The 12852-nt window shown below is 36.7% G+C and overlaps 1 protein-coding gene across 1 annotated transcript; it reads left to right on the top strand.

The window, feature by feature from the left end:
- Nucleotides 1-10779: 10779 nt before the first annotated feature.
- On the top strand, nt 10780-11562 carry LOC147496579 (uncharacterized). The gene has a single exon (XM_086562609.1). It carries the CDS (start codon nt 10780-10782, stop codon nt 11560-11562), a length of 783 nt encoding a protein of 260 aa, XP_086418735.1.
- The last annotated feature ends 1290 nt before the right edge of the window (nt 11563-12852 follow it).

Here is a 12852-nt window from a genome sequence, read left to right as displayed (position 1 = left end):
GGATGAGATATCCTAGCTTGGTATCTTTGTACTTGTACCACAAAGCATTGTGTGGAATTTGGAGATTTGGGCCTTAATTGTTTCTTTGGTCTATAATCCTAAATTGGGAGCTATTTTTTAAATTTTAGTATATTAAAGATATGTCCCATTATATAAGTAAATTACATATTAGTTCCTCATAAGTTATACACAGTAATTTTAGGACTAGTTTGTTTGTTCCTTTGTTGATATAAACCAAACTTTTGGTCTAGGGCTAGTTAAGGAAATCACTATATTTTATTTTGGTACATATATACTAACTTCTACGAATACTAATAGCAATAAATTTATAAGTCTTAAGGAAGCTCATCATGTTGGCTATAGGAAAATTATTTATGTTGATTGTCGAGAAAGTTGGATATGATTTTAATGTTTAAATCCCCTCAAAGAAGTGAGTATAATTTGGTGAAGTTCTTTGTTATTTGTAGATGGTCGAAGGTGGCTTCCTTTCGAAGAACGTCTAACGCCTTCACATTGATGCTGAATTCAATGTGACAAAAGATGTTCGAAGGCTCTTAAGAATGATATAAAGAAGTAGTACTCATAAGATGTGTCAAGAGTTAGATTCTCAAAAGGTTGCTCATTGCTTGTGTGGATTGTTGATGATAGGGTTAGATCCAATGAGCCGGTGTGCTACGGGCAATGTGGAAAACCTTAAAACTTATGACCATGTTAGTTGGTCATTCTTTGACTGCAGGTCGAGTCATCGTATTCAGTTTGGAAAGGTGTGCGGGGCTTGCATTTGTAAGCGTGGTTCCTCAACTTCGTTTTTGGTTAAGGGTGAATGAGTTCCCGTGGGTTGGTTTGACTAAAATCAGCTTTTAGAACGGACCCAGTGGTACTCTGGCACTATAGAAATTCATTTGAACATAGAAAACATAGTCATTTGTTGACGTGGTGGCTAGGAAATTAGATTGTGAAATAAATTTAAAGAATTGGAATTTGGAAAAGGTTGGTATGATTCTGCAAAATTGGGAAAAAAGCTTAGGTAGCCATGCCCTTTAAATTTTGTTCTTTGGTGGTGTTGTCATTTGTGTTAAGACAAGGGTCTTAGGAAAACAATTTATTGGATTTTAACTGCAACAACATCCTAAGTATAAACCGTTGGATAGTTTAGTGATTATGTGTTCTAAAATTTTCACTCATTATTATTTTTGTAGGATTATATAGTGGTTTTATGTCTTCAACATTTGGAAGGATTTTTCGTGTCGGAGCTCGTTTTGGAATCTTTGAACTTTTAACAACTTTCTACAAAGGTAAGTCTTTGTTTTGACATATCCGGGGAGCTTTACTTTTCGGTTTATTTTTCTTTTCGTTCTTTGTTTTCATTTTAAGGTTAAAGTTATTTCTGTACTTTATTTTGTGAAAATCTGTTGAAATTCATCTATGATTTATGCCCATCTAATTTTCGACCCAAGTAGCATGTACTTGTAACATTAACACCGACCCAAGTACCAAGTACAAGATACCAAGCTAGGATATCTCATCCTACAATCTCGGTTTTTATAAAAATACAATTCCGCTTTGCCAATAAAAAATAATCTTAACCAAAGACACACATACTCGGTTGAGTGGAATTTCAGTATTTGATTATGGTAGCTTGACACAAACGTAATTACAAGAATGACATTCATAATCTTATAAGACATCGACCCTCATAATTGTTGGTTATTGCACTTCTTTTAAGACGAGGGAGCTGAGGCTAATATAACTCTTTTTCCACCTTTTTTTAATCATATGCTTTGTTTTTACTTAAAGTAGGCTGATTAGTTCAAAGAAACATCTTTTGCTTGATCAATATTGTTTTTTTGGGATTTTCTGCTTATCTCATCTCGCTTAGTTTAGTTAAAAGGTAAAATTGAGTTTTATAACGGGAAGCTAATTATTTAATAATTGAATTTTCATATTCTAGTCTGATCCCTAAAAAAACACAAGTTGCATATACATACGCTATGCTAGATTAAACATACAAAAGTGACAATTTAAACAATAATATAAGACATGAGCAGATTCTTTTTTTTTTGGCGAGGTGCATAATTTTTCAATTCAATGGTAAATCTGTGCACATAACTTTATCTAGCCTCGGGTACTCCCAAATCCGACTATATTTAAGATCAGTATTTATGTGATAGGATACCTCAAACACAAGAAACTGAAATGTGAGATGACCCCTCAGGCAGCACCACTCATAGTTGAAAACACGATCCCTAAGTCAATCACATATAAAAACTCAGTTACAAACATAAAGAAATCTCATTCATTTTAACATGTGATCAAGCACAATATGATCTGTCAAGCCGCTAGTTGTAAGAAATCCCACAAGCTCAGTAATGATAATATGATATAACAACATAATCATATTTGTATGATGAGCATGAAAACAAATCAAAGCGATTAAATAAAATAAAACATAGCCATTTAAAATTGACAAATTCCTTTCAAGTTTGAGCAAGTCTTAAAGCACTGATACAAAGATGTGACATCACCCCAAGCTCTAATTATTGTGGTACATAGATCCCTCAAGTAGCTCAATTTTAGATGAACCATCATCCTCAATGACAATGACATCCAAAGATCTATATGTATAATGTCCAATACCGCACTAAAATAAATATATCGAAAGAAGTCACAAAACAAATTAAACGTAACGTAACGATTTTTATTTCCTCAAAATGCATTCATGCACAAGCTACCAAGAAACATGATAGTTCGCAAAGCACAGTTCTAGATATATATGTTCTATTAGCTTCTTCTTTGGGTTATTGATGAATGTTGTTGCTAATTAGCTTCTCAATCAAATTTACTTGATCAGTACTTCCTCTGCCTATTTTTCAAGTGTATTTATTTATATATATCATTCATGCATGTTCTACCATGTCATGCCCCAATAACCCAATAGAAGGGATGTAAGTAGACTTACGGCTAGTGGGTTACACCACTACTGTCGGTGTCGAAAGCCCGAACCACATCACCAAATAGAGATCCATTAGCGTTTACACTTACGGGGAGGTTTGAAGATGTGGAACCAAGCCTTATTAGATGCATTCAGTATAATCTACATAGACAAATAATTTTTTCTCGTATTCTAATTGAACTATTTTATTTCTATAGGAGGGAGTGGAGAACTGGATAATGAATACCAAAGTGCCTAATAAAAGCCTATTGGAAATCATTAACAATGATTGGAATAGTGGTGATTGGATCAATTGGAGGCAAAATAGTGGTATGGGAAACACACTAACTTTAGCTAAACTCGAAATCAATTGGGCTTTCATAGAAGCACTTGTTAGATGTTGGGACCCAAATGACATGGTTTTCAAATTTGGCCCTCATCAACTTTGTCCTACACTAGAAGAATGCTCTCATCTTCTTGGCATGTCTCTTGAAGGAAGCCCTGCTTATCCCCACCTAAAAGATAGCTATATAAAGGAACTTGTCGATTTCCTGCGTATCTCAAAAAAAATACTTGAAAAAGACAAAATGGTCAAGTGAAAACTTGCACTCTTGATTTTCTTATCGCTAGACACTTGAATGTTGGTGATCCAAACGATAAAAAATTCATTAGGGCGTGCAAATTCAATAGACTTAGCAATTGTGGGACATGTTCTTCTTCGAATAACACAAACAAAATTGATGCCTCTTTATGCAAAATTATTCAAGAAGTTAGAGCTAGGAGCGTTACTATCGCATTACCAATGATATTAGCGAGAACTTCTTATAGGTTTGACCAATTGTGTCATAAATAGACATACCAAGCTTTTAGGATGCATTCCACTTCTTCAAGTTTGGGCATATGAGCACTTATCAAATTCCTTGGTGAAAATGAAAAGTGTTGGAGATAGCAGATATAATCTTGTCAAAACAAGCATTAGCAAGCGCCCTTGTACAATTCTAAGGATGCTAAAGCATGGTACACCAGCTTAAATTCTTTGAAGAAGGATGACATCAAGTGGAAATGTGATTGGCTCTTGTGTCATAGAGATATTTATCTACATATTCCAGGTCGACAAAGTATTGTACTTGTTGGCCTTCATGGTTCCACTGTGATGTGCCACTTTCGAAAGTACTATGCGGTTTGGTTGTGTTACATTCAATCCTACCACCCCTGATCTTGAAAATGACCGTGTTGATTTTACTTCTTACTCCATGAAAAAAGAAATTATATATGTCAAGACATGGGACCAGAGTCGTCAATCTGTTTTTTCGTTTCTTCAAAACAATACCTCTACCATAAGTGAAGTAAATCACCTTGCTCCAAAGCGTAGCAGAGAATTTGATGGAGATCAAGAAAACCCAAATAACAAGATGTCCACTTGTAATAATGCAAGAAGAGAGGGGATTTAATCTCTGTCATGATCGCAATATACATCAACCTCCACCAATGCATGTAAGTCCAATATTTTAAATTATATTGTTTTATTTATTTGGCAATGTATTTTATTTATTTGGCAATGTATTTTAACTTTAAATTAATGAACAAATTTATCCAAAACGAATAACAATAAATTAGATACAACTTTACTCTATTATTTTCAAACAATTCCAAGAAAAATAACAAGATTTATTACCCTTAACTCACTGTGCAATATTTGACGTATTCGGTGTTACCCTTTACTCTTGCCAAATATGATTAGTTGTATGCTTCTGTCCTAGAACAACACATTTATTAATTGTACTTCTTTTGCGCTATTTTCCATGTGTATTTATTTATATATATCATTCATGCATATTCTACCATGTCATGTCCCAATAACCCAATAGAAGGGATGCAAGTAGGCTTACGGCTAGTGGGTTACACCACGTGTGTGGGTGTCAAAAGCCCCAACCACATCACCAACTTAAGATCCATTAGCGTTTACACTTTTGGGGAGGTTTGAAGATGTGGAACCAAGCCTTATTAGATGAATAAACCAATTATCTATATGTTTAAATCATGGTTGAGAATTTTTGTTTGTTTATGTCAACTACATGTAAGTTCAATTTTAAATTTGAAAGTGTATTTATGCTTTAATTTTGTTATAAATATTATCCAAAAGGAATAACAAGAAATAAGATACAACTTTACATTAGCATTTTCAAACAATTCAACATATAAAAGCAACAAAATCGTTATGTAGATTTACTTTATTGAATATCTATATTCCCATGTAGCTAACCATTTTCTTATGTTTTTACAGCTACACATTTTTGGTTCTAGGTATTTCTGTTATTGTGGAAAATATTGAAAAAAGGAAGCGGTATGTTTTCATTCAGATTTGTGTTATTTCGATTCCTACAACTAATATTTTCTTGGCCTCTAACTACCCGTTGTCATTACAATATATTTCCAAAGCTAACTACTATTTGTTTTGTCCTTGCAGTCCAGTTCTTTTGGTTTTGTTTTAGATTTCAGTATTTATGTTTCTTGGAGATATTTTTGTCAATCAAATTGGTATGTATTCATTCGCATTTGCTTTACTCCTTGTTTTAAATTGTTTTCACCTTGAAACTACGATTTACATGGTAATGCAATTGGTGGAGACGGTATCATATAAGTCGTGCAATCCTTGTTAATATTCATGCATTTCTCTAGCGCTTAATATTATTAATATCTCCTAATACATTAGTTACTTTGGGTGCCTTTAATAAGTGAGTATTGAGTAATAATGGCCAAAATTTCATTAATTCATTTATATATAACAAAGTAAGTGGTCATATTTATGTTTCATATATATTGCATGTTTTTCACATTTAAGACAACCACGGTTGAAATAATAAGTTTGAAGTAGTTGGACTTTATAGTTTTTATCCGTTTATTAAACTTTTCTTGGCTTAACTTTCCGTTAGAGAAAAGAAACAACTTTCCTAAGCAAAACTTTCAACTATTTAATGCTCCAGTTTGCCCACCATGTAGGAATTTCAATTGACACGACATAAGAAGACTTCCATCTCCTCCGTAATTTTCCACTCTCAGTGTTTTATTGCACAATGGATGCAGCTATGGAAGGTTTACCAGTAGCACTACACCAAATTGATAGGTTCTTTGGTAAATTTTATAGTCGTCGGAATCGACATACTACCCTACCAACTACTACTCGGCCGCGTCTTCATAATCGTCGGCACCGTAACTCTTTCGCCCAAATTTCAGCATACATCAGGAGATTAGATTACCTACCAGAAATTGCATATCCAACTACTCGAAGACGTACAATTATTTCCAGACGTACTTCTTCTCGGATTATGACGAAGGTGGTATCTCAACCTCAGAGTTCAATGCATATTCATAGGAGACCTGATCACGCAAAATCCTCTATTAGTAATCACATGGTTAGAAATTATGCAGAAATATCTTCAGCAAGGGAGAGGTTCAATGATCTAGATGAAAATTGCCCGCTCATTGATTGGGTTAAAGACGGATGGAATTCCCGCACCAAATTCTTTGGTAAGGGAGACTATATCTGATTTACCAGAAAATGTACCCCGTATTCAAAAGGTTGTCAATCTACCATATCCAATAGAGACTTCAAGAGGTTGTGACAGGGATGGAAGTCAAGTAGATAAATGTTTGCAACTAGATAGTGTATCGATTTTGATTTAGCGGAGACAATTGCCCGCTCATTCAGTGGCTACGTAATCTAAAGGTTGCATGCCCAGTTGATAATAACAGCATTTCCCACAAAATGCAACGGGTGGAGCGAAAAGGGCAAAAAATACTACAAAAAGAAGATAGCCCGTGCAAAAGACAAGTGAAAGCGATGCATGCATCGACGTGATCAATTAATAGTGCTAGAAGAAAAGCCGCGACGCGAATTGCCAAACCTCCGAGCAAAGAGAAGCTCATCGTAAGCCTAGATTAACGCTTCGTAGAGGTTTGGCTCGTGGATTGCAAATGGATGCGATCGACATTCCCTCATAAGGGAAAGTGTAGAGCATGGTAGGTCTACAAATACTGCAAAAAAAGAGAACTTCGTGCAAAACAGACAAGTTCACAACATGCATCAACACAGTCAATTAATACTGCCATAAGAAAATATGCACGCATTGGCGAAACCTCCAAGCACCGAGATGCTAATCGTCGCCTGACAATCGCCGTAAAGGTTTGGCTCGTGGATTGCACATGGATGGAGTACAAAATTCGCACAATCTCGTAGAAGATTAGCATTTGTAAGGCAAAACCCGTTGAAAGGGTTGTTCAAAACTCCTTTACGCGTTTCAGAGCAGCGAGTTGTTGGGCAAAGACTAGCACGCCAAACAATTGCGGAATCAAAGAGTTGTTATTGCTCGTCAAATAGTTATTTCACAGAACGTTCTTCATCAAAGACTTCCTGGTGTTCAACTTATGGTGTGTGAAGACAATATCCGTGAAAACACTTATCTCCCACCTACTACAGACGACTACATACCACTCTCCAACGCACAAGTATTTAGAAAATCCTGCAATGATATTTCATGGGTCAGTTGTCCTCTATGCAAAAGAAAATTTCCCGATCTAAAGATTTCAGCAGGTAATTGATCTTCTTTGTATATTTTCTTGGAATATGTTTGTACTAAGTGAGAACCTCGCTTATAACAAGAATTGATGCAGGTATTTGTACCTCTTGCAAGTTGGAAAAACGGGACAACACTAACGCTGGCATGTTTAGTGTTAACAATTCAATGGATCCGGGCATTGTACCTCTAGAACTGTCTCATTTGTCCAATCTAGAAAGAATTCTCATTGCCAGGGTGCATCCCATGATGTCTGTGTATCGTGTTAGGGGTCAACAATACAAGTATAGTGGTAATGTGATAAATTTCTCCCAAGATGTCAATCTGATTGCCACTGTTCTTCCATTCAAGCCCGCTGATTTATCGCAATTCTTGTCGTTAATAGAGGGGGCCACATGCAAGCAAGGAATTCGTGTTCGGGCGAGAATTTGTACGCATACGACCTTGGTTTGGTTGAAAACTTATAATCGGTACTATAATGATATAATTATTGATGATGGAACTATCGAAGGACTACCTCTAGATGGACAACGATGACCTACCACATATGTCCCGACTGGTGGAAGATATCGACAACGAAGTTTCTGCCATACCTAGGGAAGCCGATGACGATGACGGGCCACCCGACTTGTATAACCGGATTTGCACATTGATGAGTTTCATCTTTGTTGGAACTATTTCTATTTGGCACAACCCAATCAACAAGCACGCGTCTCCGGAGGGCATTTATGGTACCAAATGTAGATCAAACTAATGTCCATATGCCTTTAACAACTCACATCATTGATGAGTTTTCAACCCGGGATATATTGTTATGGCATTTCCAACTTTGTTTCCTTACGGTGAGGCCGATCTACGACAAGCTCGCCCGGTGAAAGTCAATCCATTGCCATACTTCCGGTTTTGATGAAATATCATGATGAGCGATTTGCTAGAATCACGAGATTCCGCTTACTTTGCTTGGAACTCTCTTTCAAGGTGGCAAGCACTTTCTTTAGGTGATGTTTTTGTGAGGAAGAATCCGAGGGGGATCTTTGAGTTGTCAATTGAGGAAATTCGAAATATGATTTTGTCCGGTGATAAGCAATTAGCTAATCGTGTCTCTTACTTTGCTAACAACATTCGTGGTACCCGCTGTTATTGGTATACAAGATTGAAAGAGCTGACTGCCATGGTTAAACAGTTAGGTGCACCAACCATCTTCTTCACACTCAGCGCTGCTGACATGCAATGGCCAGAACTTTTTCGTATTTTAGATCCTTCTAATGATCTTGAAAAAATGTCTCTTTTAGATAAAAGAAGGGGACGCGCAAAGTTAATTAATGATAACCCAAATGTTGTTGCTTGGTTCTTTCAAACAAGAGTGGAATTCTTCTTTCGGGATTACTTACGATATGAGTTCTCTGTGGTTGATCATTGGTACCGGTTTGAGTGGCAAAATCGTGGTAGTGGTCATGTTCATGGATTTCTTTGGCTAGCAGATGCTCCAGATGTTACTAAGATTGCTACAAGTGCTATCGATAGATCTAATGTTATTGATTATTTTGATAGACTTGTTTGCACTGTTAACCCAGACCCAAGCATGTCTAGAAATCTCCAAGAACATCCTTGTGCACGCATTTTGCCACTCGATTTACAACTTGATACAAACGAAGATGACTATGTTTCGTTGGTCAATTGGGTCATGCGACACTCTATATGTGGGAGTCATTGTTTGCGCTTACACAAAGCAACCAAACAAATGGTATGTCGCTTTAGATACCCATTTGATGTAATTGGTCAGTCGAAGATTGTAGAAGAGCCTCCCAACAGTAACATGTATCGTTTCCTCGTCGGCGAAATGGTGAACTAGTCCGTTTCCCACAATCGTAAGATTTTGCGGACTGGCGTGCAAACATTGATTGGTCGCCGATCCTTTTCGGGTGCAATCTGTTGTCAATTACATTGCTAAATCACGCCGCTAAATCTGAACCGGCTTCTAAAAGTTTTGAGATACTCTTCAAGATATTGTTGAAGATTTTCATCGCCCCGTCAAAATGCAAGATCCGCTTTCTTCTACTTATGAAAAGTGTCTCCGAAGAGATATTTCTCGCCCCAGAAGTATGTCACTTGCTAATGGGGTACCCATTGACCCGATCATCCGAAAGTTTGTACTCTTAAATGTTAGCGAAAAGAGCATGCTAGCATCAATTGTGCGCCGTCGAGCGACGAGAGGATGAAATTGTTGGAACAGATCCAACCTTTGTAGGAAGATATCTGCAAGCGACCTTTTGTTATGAAAATATTTCCCTACTGAATATGGCAAAAAGACATTATTTCAAGCAGCATGTTTGGCACACTTCTCGAGTTGACGCAGTTGTGCGTTTGGTTCCAGAGCTAGACGGTGACATCCTACCAAACACTGAAAAATGGGAATCATTTTGTCGTCAACAAGTCTTAATTCATCATCATTATCGAACTCTCGAAGAAGCTCGGGGAGAATTTCCCTTGTGGTCTGAAAGATACTATGACTTGGGTTTCGAAATCACTCATGGGATTATTCTTCCAGAACCGATAGATGAAGAGCTTGAATATGGTATTGAGGTAGAGCTTGGTACTGAAGACTTACTTCGGGATGAGTGGATGATGGCAGCAACAATGGGGCCCATGTTTGTCCCTGGGGAAACTGTGGAATTAGGAAGAAGAGACTTCGACATTTCACACAATTGGGCTGAAGGTTTACATCGATATCAAATATAGAAATTGATAGAAAATTTGTCCATGCTCTTCGTGGTGGCAATGAACTAAATCATGAACCTCAAACGGTTGTACCGGATCATGATTTATCTAATGAACAAAGGCGGCTCATGATATGGTAGTTAGAGCCCCACAAAGCTGGAGCATGTATTCGGTTAATTGTTTGTGGGGAGCAGTACGCAGGCAAGTCCACACTCATAATGCAATTGTGTATTCGCAGTTTTCGCAATTTTCAAAACAAACAAAGCGTGCGTGTCATGGCTCCCTTTGGAGTTGCCGCTTTTAATATTGGAGGTGCAACCATCCATCATGAGCTATCTTTCACCTGTGGAACAAAAGGTGTGAAACAAACTTCCAAAAATATTGAAGGTGATCAATGTCGACGTATGCAAGAAGACTTTAAAGACACCAAACTTATCATTATCGATGAGTACAAAGCATGGTTGGAAGAAGTATGCTTGCAAATATTGACGGCGTTGCGAGATATTTTCAAAGAACGATCCATTTGGTGATGTATCTATTATCCTCGTTGGTGATATGCGTCAATTACCTCCTGTATGTGACAGTGCATTATATGTCCAAGGTGGGTCTATTCAAAAACAACATGGTGGAATTGTGTATTCTAGTTTCGATAAATGTGTTCGGTTATCACATATATTTCGACAAGCAGGGGATGACCAAGCATCATTTCGAGAAACACTATTCAGACTAAGTAATGGAACTTCAACCGTAAGTGATTGGCAATTATTTCTAACTCGGGATATTTCCTCACTCAATATGGATGAGGTTAACACCTTCAAAGATGCTTTGCGTCTTTTTCCTACCAAACAGCCTGCACATGATTATAATCTCACCCGACTTATTGAGCTTGGTAAACCAGTTGCTCGAATTGTATCACTAAATAATTGTGAGACCGCTACCAAGGCTTCGTCAGATGATGCAAAAGGCTTGGAGAAAGTTCTGTGTTTATCACTTGGTGCACGTGTTATGCTTCGTTCAAACATTGCCACCACAAATGGACTGGTTAATGGTGCAATGGGCACTGTTGTAGATATTGTTTATGGAAATGGCTGCAAATCACCAGAAGATATACCTCTTGCTGTTATGGTTGACTTCGACCACTATCGTGGTGCTAGGGTTCGATCGATTCTAATACAATACCTATTACTCCACGGACATCAAATTGGAAGTCGGGCAATACTTCATGCCGGTAGATTCAGTTCCCCTAGTACTATGTTGGTGATAACAATTCACAAGAGTCAAGGCCTAACTCTTGATCGGTACGTGGTAGATATTGGTGAAAGGAAAGCCTCGGTTTGACTTTTGTTGCTTTGTCTCGCAGACAAGAAAGTTGTGTGATCGGCATTTTGCCCTATGTTCTCTTTGGAAAGACTTCAAAAGATTGGAAAATGTGTTGGTCTTAGAGGCCGATTGCAAGAGGAGAATCGTTTGTTGCACTTGTCTGCTTCAACCATTTGATGTTCTAAGAAAATCTTATAGTTGAAATGTTATTTTCTTGTTTTTATCTCGGTATGAAGTATTCATCTTTCTACCTTTATTTCTATTTATATTGTTTGCAAATTCACTTCATCAAGATTTTATATATTTCTCATAAATGAATATCTACTGTCGTTATCATGCTTAATTTTGTTGTTTTGATTTATGCGAGGTTCTTCCACAAGTAATGTCTGAGGAGGACATTTTTTGATGGTTCTGCAGATGGATTTTGTCACTTCAACTACTTCATTTTATATTATAGTTGTTTGGACTTTTGCTAGCCCCCTTTATGTGTCTTTTTGAGTTGAGTTGATCGGTTTGTAAACTCAATAACTGTGCAACTTGTTATATGTATAGTAGTTTAGAACCTTTGGGATGTTGTTATTTTGGTTCTTTTGGTAATATGACAGGTTTAATGATTTTTAGACATGACAGGTTTTTTTTTTTATTTAATATTGAATATACAAAGGAGGTTATGTCGAAATTTTCATTGAAGAGTTTGTTTTCCTTAAGTTGTAATGTCAAACTTAGTTAGCGTTGGCATCGTTTGGCCTCTTAGATGCTAAATTTTCTATGACATTTATATTTTTAGTTCAATGTTGAGTGTTTTAATTGTCTTTGATGTATTATTGGATCTTGAAGTTGTTGATCATGGATTTCTTTTGATGAGCTTTATCAATCAATAAAATTGTCTCACTATTGTGTTTGGTTTTGACCTTGATATTGATTATGATCCATAAACTGTCATGCGTATGTCCACTCTGAAGGAAACCTTTGATTGAACTTTCTTCTTCAATTTGTAGAAATGGTTGTACTTGCAACATGTTTTTTTCCTTTGCAACTATGTACTAGCTAAAGGTGCTTGATATGTCTTTGTGGGCATAGACTACAGATCCTATTGCTTAGCTGGAATAGTGCATTAGTCATTCTATGGTTTTAAAACTTGTTATTTCATAACAGCATCTTCAGTTGTAACATTTTATTACCATTTCCTGGAAGTTGTAGGAAACTATATTAATCTTGCACAAGTAAAAATGAAGTCACACACAACCCAGAGTGTTGTTTCACATATTAACTTGTTTGGAAAATAAACAATTTTTTTTATCTTGAGAT

The sequence above is a fragment of the Coptis chinensis genome, chromosome 5 (assembly GCF_015680905.1).
Source record: "Coptis chinensis isolate HL-2020 chromosome 5, ASM1568090v1, whole genome shotgun sequence".
In the NCBI taxonomy this organism is placed as follows: domain Eukaryota; kingdom Viridiplantae; phylum Streptophyta; class Magnoliopsida; order Ranunculales; family Ranunculaceae; genus Coptis; species Coptis chinensis.
The sequence above is the reverse complement of the archived record's forward strand: the minus strand, read 5'-3'. Positions and strand labels throughout refer to the sequence as shown.

Coding starts and splice junctions, on each gene's coding strand:
- LOC147496579 (XM_086562609.1), top strand. CDS start 10,780: ATGCGTCAATTACCTCCTGTATGTGACAGTGCATTATATGTCCAAGGT.